The 14,557-nt window shown below is 47.8% G+C and overlaps 1 protein-coding gene across 2 annotated transcripts; it reads right to left on the reverse strand.

Moving 5' to 3' along the window:
• Window positions 1–777: 777 nt before the first annotated feature.
• Window positions 778–14,494, reverse strand: IKZF5 (IKAROS family zinc finger 5). Of its 2 annotated transcripts, none has more exons than XM_078605865.1 (4): window positions 14,381–14,494; window positions 11,996–12,186; window positions 11,283–11,453; window positions 778–9,267 (listed from the first exon to the last, which is right to left on the reverse strand). In XM_078605865.1, exons 2-4 carry the CDS (start codon window positions 12,171–12,173, stop codon window positions 7,892–7,894), a joined length of 1,725 nt encoding a protein of 574 aa, XP_078461991.1. In that variant the 5' UTR covers window positions 12,174–12,186; window positions 14,381–14,494; the 3' UTR covers window positions 778–7,891. The 2 variants fall into 2 exon arrangements, with proteins under 2 accessions (XP_078461991.1, XP_078461990.1); XM_078605864.1 differs by having other exon boundaries at window positions 14,372–14,494.
• Window positions 14,495–14,557: the final 63 nt, after the last annotated feature.

A 14,557-nucleotide genomic window follows, 5' to 3' on the forward strand; every position in this document is an offset into this window, starting at 1 on the left:
CTGCGACACCAGCTCTTGCCATCGACGCTATTTGGCTGCGACTCTTCATTATTAAAATTTACTCGGCGACCGTGCCCCCAAAAGAAACCTACTCGGCTATGCCGCGAAGGATATATAAATTAAATATTATCCCTAAGACGACAATGAAGATTCTAAGATACTGCTCCTACAGTAAATAATCACTCCTTTTATCTATCTAGGCAGGAGCTCAAGCTGAGCCCTGCACTGCCACGAGCATCCAGAATGGAACTGAGGTCGGGCAGTCATGTGTGGGGAGTGTGGGACCGTCCACTCTGCCCCAAGGGGAGTGGCAGGAGCGGTCCCTACCCGCCTCCTATCCATTACATCGAGACAATACCTTTATCTTTACACACTTATTTAACAAATATTAGTGTCTGGGTTCTGTGCTGCTGCAGAGGAACGAGTTTGTTAAGTATCATATTTCAGAAGATGACTAATTATCAATTCGGACCCAGGATACTACTCCCACCTCTCTGACTTGGCTTTCAGGCGACACTGAGCTTGGTTCCACGCCTCAAGAGTCATGCTCATTTATGTATGTGAAATACTGTGTGCATTATAACGTGCATAATTAGTATATAACGTAATCGGAGGAATCCATATGCGGTGAGTTGGATTCCATCTTCCGGTACGAAGTTGATACATGAGGCAATTTTCTCAAATCCCCTTCGGATCGTTGACCAGCGTTACACATCCGCATTCCGAGACTTTACAAAACAAGAAAACTCAAAACAGAAACCAGATAGACTCAACACGTGCAGTTTCGCAGCCAATTTTATGGTTCATAATTAATTTTGGGATCATAATTGATCAACTCACTGGTGAGCTGAAACAACAATAATTAGCGCGTTCAACACTTGTACACGTGACAATTTTATACATTTGGCTATGTTGGGTGGTGGAGGGTCTTATGACATAAATTTGACCAGATCATTGTGGCTTCACTCAAAAAACTATGATAAATTATAAACCAGATAGAAACCATTCCTGTGTGACGATCAACCAATGGCAGAAGTAGCGAGAGCTGAAGAATGGCAGAAGTAGCGAGAGCTGGAGAATGGCAGAGGTAGCGAGAGCTGGAGGATGGCAGAAGTAGCGAGAGCTGGAGGATGGCAGAAGTAGCGAGAGCTGGAGGATGGCAGAAGTAGCGAGAGCTGGAGGATGGCAGAAGTAGCGAGATCTGGAGGATGGCAGAAGTAGCGAGAGCTGGAGGATGGCAGAAGTAGCGAGAGCTGGAGGATGGCAGAAGGCGCCAACATGTTTCACTCTCACTGCGGTTACTTTTAGGATTAATTCGTGCATGGCTACCAAGTACTCAAAATGTATTTACTAGCACAGGTACCACTTATACACATGCAAAAGTTATTTGAAATTATAAATCTGCCATCAAAAAATGTAAATTCATTAAAGTTGAATTTCTAAATTATGATTAACGGAGAATTCTCAAAATCAACAAAAAACACTGAGCGAAGACCCCGGGGCCGGCCCGGGACACGCTGGCGGGACTATGTCACTCAACTGGCCTGGGAACGCCTGAGAATTCCCCAGGAAGAGCTGGAGTCTGTCGCCAGGGAAAGGGAGGTCTGGATCGCCACGACTCAACATGCTGCCAAAGCGACCTTCACCAGGACAAGCGGATTGAGAAACAAACGAACAAAAATCCGTTCAACAATTAATTTAATTATTGAGCCATTTGTAACTATGCATGTTGATTGTCTAATTTAAACAATGCTACGTAAAGTAAAATAATGTGTTTTTTGTGAATTACACCAAAATTAAAAACCTAAAACACAGTTATATGTGATTGTCTTCACATGATTCTTGAATTCAAACTCTACACCAAACCCCTTCAGCTATACATTTAAACAAAATTGGACATCAGTGATTATTGTGAAAATAAACATAAGTCCTGGAGACTATTTTTTTTATATATACATTTGAATGAATATTGTTGTGAAATTGATTAACGGACATTTGTTAATTCGAAAATGGGTTCGTTTAAGTCAGAGGATGGGTGGGTGATTATTGTGTTTCAAAAGGTTTTGGGTTCATAAGAAAACATTGTGGAGTGACCATCTGGAACAAGATGAATGTATTATAAAACCACACTCAAACAAGTGGTTAAAAGTTTCCTCGTCTTCTGCAAATGAGTCTGCCTATTAAAAGTATTCATTAAATGATGTCATTTATGTTCTCCCCCTCTGCTGTATGGATTTTCTATGGGTTTCTCCCATAGCTAAGCACATAGAATGTCATTGGTATTGGCCAATCATGTCAATTCAGGACCCTCATTAATTTCATGTCCATCAAACCAACTTCGATAAATCATGACTATTGGGGACACAAACTCGCACACGGTCAGTACTGATGCTTAAATCAGCAGCTGTTATCCATCGCTCCTCTGACAGATAATGCTGGAGCTCTTGAGCGAGGCATAGTCTTTGTGCTTTTCCAAGGTACATATTATAGTATTTTAAATACGGTATATGAGCTCTAACAAACCACAAGAGCTGAAATTATGACTGTGTTTTGGTGAAATTTGACCAATCGCAAGCGATGACCTCGCTTCCCTAAACGGGAGCACTTGCAATGCTGGTTCTAGAGTGGAGGCACATGTTAGAATGGGTCAATGGGAGGCCGGGCGAGCACATTCAGCCCACACAGGCAGAACAGATTACATCATTTATGGGTCACGTAATGCATAGCTTTCCTGATTTTATGGTTTCATGATATGAAGAACCTTGACCTGTTGCAAGCGAAACATTTCATCTGCTAAATTTGGTTGTAAAATATTGTTCTTTAACTCACTGGTGAGCTGAAACAATAACTGGAGAGTTAAACGCTTGTGTACGTGAACATTACGTTTGTTTGGGTATGTCGGATGGTTAAGGGGATACGAACATTTTTTCAACCTATTACATGGCCTAACCTCAAAAATCAATCAAGGATCATATTGGCTGCAAAAACCTATACCTTTTAAGTGTTAATAAGTTAACGCTATTGAGCCAATAACTCAATATATTCGATAGTACATCAAACAATACTTCTGAAAAACATTTAGATGTGTATACTCATTGGGCAAATACAACACTGTATCCATTGCCTCGATGACTGCAAGGAGTGTAACAGTCACTCTCCACCGCGCAACGACCTTCAACATGGCCAAGGTTACGAACCAGTGTACCAGTATAACGCACCGGGAACTACCAATACTCCAATGGTCAGTTCTATGATTCAGGTTTAAAATCAACCACATTTTTGTCAAATCGCAGCACCAAGAGATAACACTCTGTGGTGTATTAAGTTTCACAATTATGGAGACCCCATTTGAAAAATTATGCCCAATGCAGTATTGCAGCTTGTAAGATCTTCACTGCAGGCTGACCCAAAAGCAATACTCTGCCCCCAGTTGGGAATGCATTGTAGTCGAGTTAATTCACAATGCCTTGTTTATACTTATGTTATCGAGAACATAATAATTACGTGGCGCTGCAACAATCTGTGACAAGAATTTGTCCAATTGTGCATCTCCGTGACTCTCATAGTTTATCTCTGTATTCGTGTCTGTGTGAAGCTTCAGGTCTGTCTCTACGAGTGTCTCCATATATGTGCGTCTCTGTTAGTGTATTTGGATGTGTCTGTCTCAATGTCGGAGTGCCAGTACAATTGGGTCTGTAATTGCATGACCTGCCTAATATTGTGGGTTTGTGTATGCATTACCTAATATTATCTGTGGGTTTGTGTGTATTCGTGGCCGAGTCGGTGTATTCGGGTATGTTTGTCTGTGTGTTTCCATATCTGCGAGAGTGTTCGAGTCTATATGTCCGGTCCACTGATTCTGGCTCCAGTCATCATTAAGGGTGGCCAGTCCTCCACTCGAGGCAAGAAACTGCTAATCAGGGAGTGACTTTGCTTCAGAGCAAAATTATGACGGAGGTGTGGGAGCATGGAGGCGTGGTGTGGGAAGCTGCGAGTCCCAGGATGTTGTGGTGATAAATAGTTGTGGTGGTAGCCTATGCTCCCACCAAAAATGAAAATCCTTGGAGGGATGCAGACAAGGGTGATGAGTCGGATGTATGCTCTGATCTCCTATCCCAAGTGCTGGCTAACGTGGCTTCTCGGGATAGTCAACTTATTGGAATCATTTAATGCCCGAGTGGGTTATGATGCAGGCACGTGGGCCAGAGTAACTGGAAGGCATGGGCCAGATTAGCTCAATAACGGTAGGAGGCTGCTAGACTTATGTGCAGGTCATGGGTTTGTAATTACCAAAACACTGTTCCACACATCGGTGCATCCACACATCATGGATGCACGCCGGGTCCAAGGAAACACATTTGCTGGACTACATAGTTACGGAGCAGTGAATACAGGCACATGTCCTCGACACCAGGACCTATCGTGGAGCTGATATACCCACTGAACATAGACTTGTCAACTGTAAGATGCGCCTGCCATTCTGGGGTGGTGGGCATCCACACAGGACCACATTCAACCCCACAATAGCCTTGGCTAGCTGATGAAAGTTGCAATATTTTCATCGTGTCCAACTGGGGTTGGCATCATCCCTATCTCCTGATGCCGTGAGGAAATGGCTGCATTGGGGATACGGTCAAAATCTCCCCAGAGACCCTGGCTAAGAGGTGGTGTTCCGGCTAGCTGAGAAAAAACGACAGGCCCACTCCCACCATCCAACGTCCAAGAGTGAGGTTTACCACAACCTTTGCGCAGGGGTTCGAAAAGCCGTTTGGCAATGCAAGGATGAGTGGTGGTCACGGATTGCCGAGATGGGAAAATGCTTCAGTCGTGCAAAACCACAAGGAACTTTATAATTCCATAAAAAAAAGTAATCCGCTTGTTGACCATGCTGGGGCCTGCTGTACCTCAAAATTTGGAGGAAGTAGCTGGAGTGTTTGGCTAATGTGCCATCTGTTTAGGAAGTGTGAAAGGCTATCCAGAGCCTCAGACAAAGTCAAGCGCTGGGCAGAGATGACTTTTCAAGCGCATTGCCGAGGGTGGTGTTTGCGTGCTGGCTGCCCTTTGTGACACTATTACAGTTGTCTGGACCACAGGACGGGTTACGTAGGATTACAATGATGCCCTGGTTGTCCTCAAAAAGGGGGACACGCACTGACTTTAACTTTCGGGGCATCTCCCTCAACGTGCCGAGAAAGGCATTGGTAAGGATACATCATGGGATTTCCTTTGCCAGTATCAAAATATGAGAATAGGTTTTCCCCTTTTTTCTGGCAACAAAACAGGTGTTAAGATGTTAAAACACCAAACTTAAACCTTTTACAAGGAATCATGTCTGCATTAACCACATATACTTGTGATCAAAATGCAAACAAAAACATACTCCGATAGTATATGCATTGTCTTTGAAACTGATTGGTCCACGCCTTTTGGCGTCCCATGGTCTAACCGTTTGAGACTAGTTTCTCTACTTGGGTCGTGTGCTTTACGACCAGCTCTGGTTTGGCAGCAAAGGTCTCACTCCGAATCAGCAGAGCGGCATTGTTTCATCAGCGGGATAACGTTGTGTGGAAGCTACCTGGTCTATTGCTCAACACGAAGCTCCAGGTTTTCTCGGCCATTCCGTAGCTATGCTTACAAAACGTGGACACCTGGAATGGAACATCTGCGCCGTTTAGAAACATTCGAGCTGGTTTAACCAGGCTGGATTGTGTAAGCTCACAAATTCTTGAGATCTGAAGCAAGGCTGCGTTGGCTGGGTCATATACCCCCGCATGCCCAGCCACCGCTTGCCCAAGCAGCTTGTTTAATCGGATACAGGCTAACCGGACATGGCATGGGACAACGAAGAGATGGACTAATGTGGTAAACGATGAAATGGAGCTTAGTGGACTTGAGGAAGAGTAATACCAGCAAAGTCAAGATCGGCCTCCATGGAGGAGAGTCATGAAGGACGCTGCTGGGCAATTAGGCAATTACCCTCCTACAATAGCAGAGGGCAGAGGAGCGACATTTACAAAGAGCGGAGCGACATTGACAATGAGCAGAGCGCCGAGTGGCTAAAAAACAGCAAGTTGACAGTAGGGAGCACAGGTGGTGTATCTGCCCCTCATCTCAGTCAACCAATGGCACCTGGGCCTCTCCTGTGACGTGCCAGCCAGCCTTCGATACTTCGCGTGACCTCAAACTTCACCTAGCCTGGCACAAGCAGCAGGGTGACGTCACCACGACTTAGTGGCGATTGGCAGCTGTTGTTTCCATGACTGTGGATCTGTCTCTCCGTGTCTGTCATCATATCTGTGTTTGAGTGTATTTTTCTGTGTGGCCTTCACAGGTGCTACTCGCTAACAGCACTTTCCCCAAAAGTATGTTTAGGCTATATGGGGGATCGTTGTGTTTGTTGCATCTCTCTGTGTCCGTCTCTGTGTGCCTCCCGTCTGTCTGCTCAACTGTGCATGCACGACCGAATAATTTGAGAAGTCTAGAGTTGGAGGATGAAAGCTGTCTTGCACTCTGCCACGACCAATGAAGAGAAGAGGGTGGGACGCTTTCCTCTGATTCTGAAAATACCATAGCATACCTGGGCCTTTTGCGCGGCATGCCTGTGAATCACTGCAGTATTGGTGCTTCATAGGCTCTAATTTCGCCTACAAATGTAATCCAGTGGTGGCAGCATGTGAATTCCATCACCATGGTTGCATTATGGGGTTGAATGCCAAACTCAACCACTACTCTGACATCGTGCTCCAACCCTTTGTATTCTTACGTATGCATACTTACAGAGTGCTATCGGCGTTGGTCAAACATCCCAATATAGGACCAGAGAGTTTGGACAATTATTGGCTTCGGTTCTGGCCGCCTTCCCGCTTGTCTGGATTCCCGTGCCTCTCCATAATCTCTCCCGAGAGTGAGCACATGAAAACTGTGTGCATTACACATTCTAAATTATTTGTGGTTACTTTGCATTGGTTGTAGGTTTGTTTAGATTAAAAATGACAATGACCGTGCTTCAATATACATGCCGAAGAATATAAACGAAACACTACTTTGGCTGAGACAATACACAGCGTGTAACAAACACTTGCAAAACACTAACCGTAACAAAGAGGCTGCGACTCCCAGCCTGTGACAAAAGGCCTCCGTGTCACTACTGAATGTTTTGTTACAAACATAAAAAAAATCATAAATTTGTAACTCTACACACTACACTACATGTAAACATTGTATGCATTGGCATTGTTGGTAAATATATTACACAATGTCAACGTTACACCAGTGCTTTCTAAAGCTCAATGTAGTATTTCTGCTAACAGCAGTTTATAGCCAAGAACCAGCTGAGGAATCGAAGTTGTAATCTCAATAAATAATCAAGACAATATGCCTCCACATATCCGTCTTTCCAGATGAAAAATCCAAGTATTTGTTTACACATTTGCCACACGGCCTTCTGGGAGACCATATTCACAGCATTCGTTCAACATAAGCAAACGATGGGCCGGTTTCAACATTTAGTGTCTCATCAGCAAGCTTAGAACGCATTGGCATAACGTGCTTGCCGTCAGGCGTATAGGCAAGGACCCTTTCTATTAGATATGGGTTCTACTTCGATGCAAACCATACAATATGCAACAATCATTAGCATGGCAGTTCATCAACATTGGTTCAAGCAAGCTCGACTGCTGATGAGACAATGTAAAAACCAGTCTGGAGTATGCATGTGTTGGATATATGCTCCTGAAATTATGCACTCCTAGAAGGAAGGTCGTGTGGCTGATGGGATGTCTAAAGAAAACTTGAATTTGTATGTGGAGGGACATGTGTATCGTATTGGTGTATTGCCTGCTTATTTATTTTTATTACTTTTATAATCTCAATGTTCCCTTGACGTGCATCTTCAGCGCTTGTGCTGCCCTCGTGCGAAGTGACAGCTGAAGTCGTAGCGATCGTGGCAGCAGTAGCCACAAACATTGCACTGGAAAGGGTTCTCATAGCCATGGCAGCCCATGTGAATGGTGTAGAGTATATTGTCTGGGAAGTATATGTCACAGTGAGGGCACTGGTGGGCCTCTGTGTCAGCCTGGTTTGTGAGGGCCGGGGGTCCACGCATGGGTGAGAGACGCCCCCCTTGGGGGCAGGAGCCGGGAGTCTGGAGTACGGGCAGGGCGGGTGTGCTCCGGTGGCTCCCCGTGCTGCTCGGCGTGTTGGCTCTCAGACTCATCTCACTGCTGCTCGTCAGTCTGATCGGGCTGCACCCACTGGGAGGGTGGTGCCCACTCTCCTGCTTGTTCGGGTACGGTGATGTCTGCCTCGAAGAGGGCTGCGAGTGATGATGCTGCTGCTGGTGGTGGTGGTGGTGCTGGGCTGAGTGATGAGACTGGGGCTCTGGGCTAGAATGAGCTGGAGAATGCTCCTGGGCTAGACTGATGGATGCAGCGACCACTGGACCGTTTGCAGGCATTTCCAAATTGTGCGCTGCGTAAAGGTGTTCCATTATTTTTCCATCCCGTTCTTGCAACGCCAATCCATCCTTGTTGCCGTCTTCGATGAGCTGTCCGGTTTCGCTGCAGATTATCCCTTGCGTCTCGCTGCAGTCCAGCTCCTCCTGCTCGTTGATCCTCCCCGTCTCGCATATGTTCCCGGCGCGACCGCGTTGGTCGGCGTGCGCCGTCTGAGTACCGCGAACTTCACCAGACACCAAGCAGGAAATCTGCCCGGCCAGAGCCGACAACTGGCTGAGCGGCGTCTCCTCACTCATTTCCGGGGCGACGCCGCCGTCGGAGAGAGAACTGTAGTTCCGCATACTCGGAGCCAGGTCATCCCCGTGAAATCTCGCATTGGACTGCGGTGCAATGGAACCGTGGCCCATGCCCACCATGGTCGGTGGGCTCATGTTGAGGCTCAGGCTCGCACGTCGTCCTCCGTAACCGCCTCCGCCGTGCTGATGCAAGTTGTACGAAGACGCGGACGACAGCGAGCCCGAGTGCCCTGGGTAGGCGTGATGAGCCCTGCGCACGAACGCTGCCCCAAGTCCCAGCAAGCTGCGGCGGTTGGCCAGGATCCCTCGCTGGGCGAGACCCGAGAGGCCAACCAGGCCCGAGGTCTTGTGGCGGCGCCTGCGGTGGTGGGAAAGATTGCTGCGGTCGCTGCAGCGGAACGAGCACAGGTTGCACTTGTAGGGCTTCTCCCCCGTGTGCGAGCGCATGTGCGCCTCCAGGTGGCGCACGTAGGCCGAGGCGAAGGAGCACAGGTGGCAGCGATAAGGCTTCTCTCCTGCGCAAACAAAGCCGACGGTCACAGCAAAGAGAAAGGGTGGGGAAACACGTTCAGTTGGGCGGCAGGGTGGAGTAATAGTACCACTTGTGCTCGACAAGAAGTTCCTGGGTTCGATTCCTTACTCGGGCGACATTCTCCCCATGCATTTGCTTCAGTTTTGGTGAGGAATATCTGCGGAGGAAAATTACTGTTAACTTCCCCACAAAAGCGGTAATCATTGTATAGACCCCAGAGGGCGTATGGGCTGAATCAACCGCCGATCAGGATTTGAACTTGCAGCCTTCCGATTGAGAGCCGCTTGCTCTACCGCTCAGCCACATGGCCGGTTTAAAACAATGGCACCCACAACAGGGTAGTCGGAGCCTGGGTGATGTGACGATTACTACAGAAAAGGCTCTTGGAGGCCAAAAGCATCGACAAGCACTGGGACGGAATGGCTGCACCTGGTGCCTTCTTCCAGCCACCTCCCTATTGTATACAATATAAATTCAGAATTTCTGTATAAGGCAGTCCTCGACTTACAACCATAATTCGTTCCTGGGACTCGTTCCTAAGTTGAACGGTTTGCAAGTAGGGAACACTGTGCTGTATTTAAATGCCCCTATGGTCAGTGTTTTGAAATGGGTTACGGTTCAACAAAAAAGGGAAGCATTGTTAAAGTCATGAGAAGAAATGTTGTAAATTTGCATGTAAGTGTAAAAAATAAACTAAAGTAACAAATAGAAAAAAAATCTGTTTAATTTTCACTTACCTTGAGTCCTGATGCTGGCTTACTTATTGGAAGCGGCACAATGAGTAACCACAATTGCACATACACATACAAAGACAGACAAGAAAAAGACACACGCAGACAAGACAAAGACACAAAGACAGACACATACATGGGCCACGCGCATGCACAGACACACATTACAACGATAACGATCCCCAGATAGCCGAAACAGACTGTTGGAGCAAGTGCTGTTCGCGAGCAGCACCTATAATAATAATTTACATTTATTTGTAAGACGCCTTCCACTAATGTCTCAAGACGCCTTGTAAGAATAAGGATAGGCCAAGAGAGCAGAAGCTAAATAGAATAAACTGATTTAATAAAATGTGTTTTAAGATGAGATTTAAAAGGCTGGCATGGCACACGAGGGAGTGAGTGGTCAGCAGCATGCCTGGCTGCCTTTGTCTCCCCAATGGCGATGTTTACACACCACCAGGTACTCAGCCTCATTTGAGGCTGAGTTGACCTAGGGGAGGCCCAGAACCTGGTCAGATAATCATCTCCGGTGTTGGCCGTGAACGGGAATGGAACTCGGGTTGCCGCTTTCGTAGTGCAGCGCGCTAACAGCTACACACACTTTCACACACAAACACATACCTCTCAGTTCATGTGCAGTAGCAACACATTAACTGATTTAATCGCTCTGTCTACTCGCTGGCTGCCACTCCGTTATTCTTGACCAGTGGCCATTGTCACTTATAGCCATGACGTGTCCTGCACAAGTCCACTCTTCGCAACAGGTGTGCCGTGGCAAAGTCCTAGGTCTGCCGCAGAATTATTGGAATTAGAATATGAAGCCCCCACCCCCACCTCCCGTCCCCTCGTCTCCATTTGTTGCAGCACAGCAGCAGATAGATGTCAGCCCCACCCCCGGCCCATTGAACTCCCTCAGTTGCAGAAGTGTAGACAAGCAAATAGACGTGGAGACAAACGCACAGAACATGGAGACACAAATACACTCACGCAGTTGGGCAATTTTTTTGTCACGGAGTATAAGCAAGGGATTTCGAAATATGTCAGCTACAAAGCAGTCCCATCCCATCTGTCCAAGCCCACAGTGATTTTTTTTTGGTTCGGTGTGCTGAGAAGATCGGGCACAAGTGTGTTCTGTAGAATGAGAAAGGTTGAAAAACGCTGCTCTAACCCACGAGGAAAATAACAAGACTACTCGCGGGCAAAGCAGAGCGAGTGAGGCGTGCGCTCTGTGTGTGCAGCTGTCATGCTCTGTCGCCGTGCCCACCGGTGTGGGTTCTCATGTGTTCCTCGAGCCGCGCCGTGCCCTTGCACGCGTAGTCACAGTACTTGCACTTGAGCTTCCCGTCCTGCGTGCGCTCGTAGCCGTCGAGCGGCAGCCCGAGCCCATCCTCCAGGCAGCCCTCCATCTTGTCCGCCAGGGCTGAGGGATCGCCCACTGCATCACACGAATTAGAATTTGTTTACATTTATAATATCAATAGCAATCTTTGCATTTACATGACGCCTGCTTAAATGTGTCAGTAAACCAAAGCTCCTGACATCACACCTCATCTCATTTCCATGGGGACCACCAGTAATTGCAGTACAGCGCAAGGTGATGATTCAGTACCAGCCTGCAAGTGGGCATTCGACCACTAGTAGGGGGCGACGATTTCTACGCGTAAAGTCAATTGAATAAATTGCGGTGCCAGTTTTCGGATTTCAAAAATTTAGACCACACTGGCACACAATGGCCTACTCATTTCGACTTTCATCAGGGGATCTGTAATGTCTGCTATTGGTAGTATTTTGCAGTTAATCTACACCGCAGTAATAACCAGGGCTGCTTGCAGGAATCGAATTATGAACCTCTGAAACAAATGGCGAATGCTATTGCTAGACCACGTCACGGCCCAAAGTTTATAAATTAGAAGTGAGGTGAGAAGGAAAGGGAGAACTCCGTAACTCTGTACTCGAGTCCAACCTCAAGATGCTCACCTCCATTGAGAGGCTCTGGATCTGTCTCAGAACCAATGGAACCTGAGATGAGATTGACCTGGTTGGTCTGCTGAGTGAGGTACTCCTGGAAATCTTTGACAAAGTCCTGGGGCGGATCTCCCGTGTCCCCATCCGCCTCCATCTTTACGGTGACGGTGGCAGCCGCCATGTCTGCCATTGTGGTTGTGAATCTGTAATGAACACACACCACCACAGCAGGCCCAACAACAATGTTTCTGCTATTAAAAGAAAAAAAGACTTAACTGGGCATCGCCAATGAGATAAAATCCCTAGCTGGTATTCAACAAACCTGTGAAATGTGCAACACCTGTGAAATCTGCAAACTATCCCAGCCTGACCATGTCAATATTGAAAGTAAGTGGTTACCTGCTCTGAGCATTGGGGAAATGGTGCTCATGTCCTGATCATAGCGATGAGCTCAAGGTGGGAATTCCACGTTACTATGGCTGGAGCCCCATAGGACAAGATGATTAATTTAAATTCAGTGCAGGGAACAGTGTACTGTGAAATATTAAGGTAGCAATCTCCTACACCTTTGTCAATGGCCAATGGAATGTCATCCCACCACTTGAGGTATCCAATTCATTACAGACGGAAGGGTTAGCTCTGGAACGAACTTTACAGTTTTCCTATGCTGTTGCTGAAGGTACACAAAAAGTGGAAAATTATTTATGCAGATGTTTTATTTTTTTAACAGGAGTGCAAGGGAAGACAGAAAGTAAAGTGCTTATGGATAGGATGCCAATTTGGCTATTTTATAATTTAAACAGCGTATAAACCGGTACCATTGTGTTGTAGCATACAGTATGTTATCAAAAGTATGTTATCCTACTCTACTATCACCACTCGCATCGCACTAACCACCCCCACCACAACTCACATCGCACTCTTCTCCACCACCACAACTCACATCGCACCCTCCACCATCACCACAACCATCAAACACCACCACCATCACTACCAAAACCATCACCACCCACATCGCACTCTCCACCACCACCATCAACCACTGCCATCACCACTCACACCGCACTCTCCACCACCATCACCATTCACATTGGACTCTCCACCACTCACACCGCACTCTCCACCATCAACACAAACTCCACCACCATCATCACTCACATTGCACTCTCCTCCAACACCACCACCACACACACCGCACTCTCCTTCATCACCACTCACACCGCACTCTCCTCCATCATCATCACCATTCATATCGCATTTCCCACCACCATTACTACTCACATCGCGCTCTCCACCACCATCACCACTCACATTGCAATCTCCTCCACCATCATCACCATCACCACTCACATCGCACTCTCCTCCACCACCATCACCACCACCACCACCACCAAAAAACAAAGATCTCCCGTGTAGCCTTAACATACTGTTGGGGCAAGTGCTGTTAACGAGTAGCGCCTATGAAGGCCGGCACGACATACAATGGGGGTGGATGCGTCAACACCACGCCCGGCCGCCTTTGTCTTCCCAGTGGCGATGTTTACACACCGCACCAGGTACTAATTTGAGGCCGAGCCGACCTAGGGGAGGCCCATGACCGGTTCAGATAATCGCCACTGGTTGGCCGTGAGCGAAAATCGAACCCGGATGGCCCAGTTCGTAGCGCAGCGCGCGACCCGCCACACGACCGCTCCACCATCACCAACATCACCACCACCATCATCACCACCATCATCATCATCACCACCATCAAACACCACCACCATCAAACACCACCACCATCACCACTCACATCGCGCTCAACACCACCATCACCACCAAAACCATCACCTTCACCACCATCACCACTCACATCGCACTCTCCACCACTATCACCACCACCACAAACACCACCACCATCACTACCAAAACCGTCACCACTCATATCGCACTCTCCACCACCATCACCACTCACATCGCACTCTGTACCACCATAACCATCACCTTCACCACCATCATCACCCACATCGCACTCACCACCACCATCACTCACATCGCACTCACCACCACTATCACCACCACAATCACCATCACCACCCACATCGCACTCACCACCACAATCACCATCACCACCGCCACCACCATCACCACCAGAATTACCATCACCACTACCACCACCATCACCACTGTCACCACCACCGTCACCACCATCACCACCGCAATCACCACCACCACAATCACCATCACCACAATCACCATCACCACAATCACCACCATCACAATCACCACCACCGTCACCACCACCGTCACCACCACCGTCACCACCATCACCACCGCAATCACCACCACCACCGTCACCACCATCACCACCGCAATCACCACCATCACAATCACCACAACCACCATCACCTCTCTCACTTTGGTCTCCGCTCCCTGCTCGCCTCTTTCTCCTGCGCCGGGCCGCGCCTCAGGGTACGCGGTGAATCGCGCCTCGCGTCACGCCACCTCACGCAGCAGGGTCCGCGATAATTTACTCCACAGAGGCCAACGTCATGCGCCCTGACTAACCCCGCCACCCACGTCCCTTGGCTCAAA

Source organism: Lampetra planeri, chromosome 25 (genome assembly GCF_965212315.1).
Source record: "Lampetra planeri chromosome 25, kcLamPlan1.2.h2, whole genome shotgun sequence".
Lineage (NCBI taxonomy): Eukaryota > Metazoa > Chordata > Hyperoartia > Petromyzontiformes > Petromyzontidae > Lampetra > Lampetra planeri.

Coding starts and splice junctions, on each gene's coding strand:
- IKZF5 (XM_078605865.1), bottom strand. CDS start 12,173: ATGGCAGACATGGCGGCTGCCACCGTCACCGTAAAGATGGAGGCGGAT. Junction 11,454..11,995: donor TCCAGAGCCTCTCAATGGAG/GTGAGCATCTTG, acceptor CGTGTGATGCAG/TGGGCGATCCCTCAGCCCTG. Junction 9,268..11,282: donor ACACATGAGAACCCACACCG/GTGGGCACGGCG, acceptor TTGTTTGCGCAG/GAGAGAAGCCTTATCGCTGC.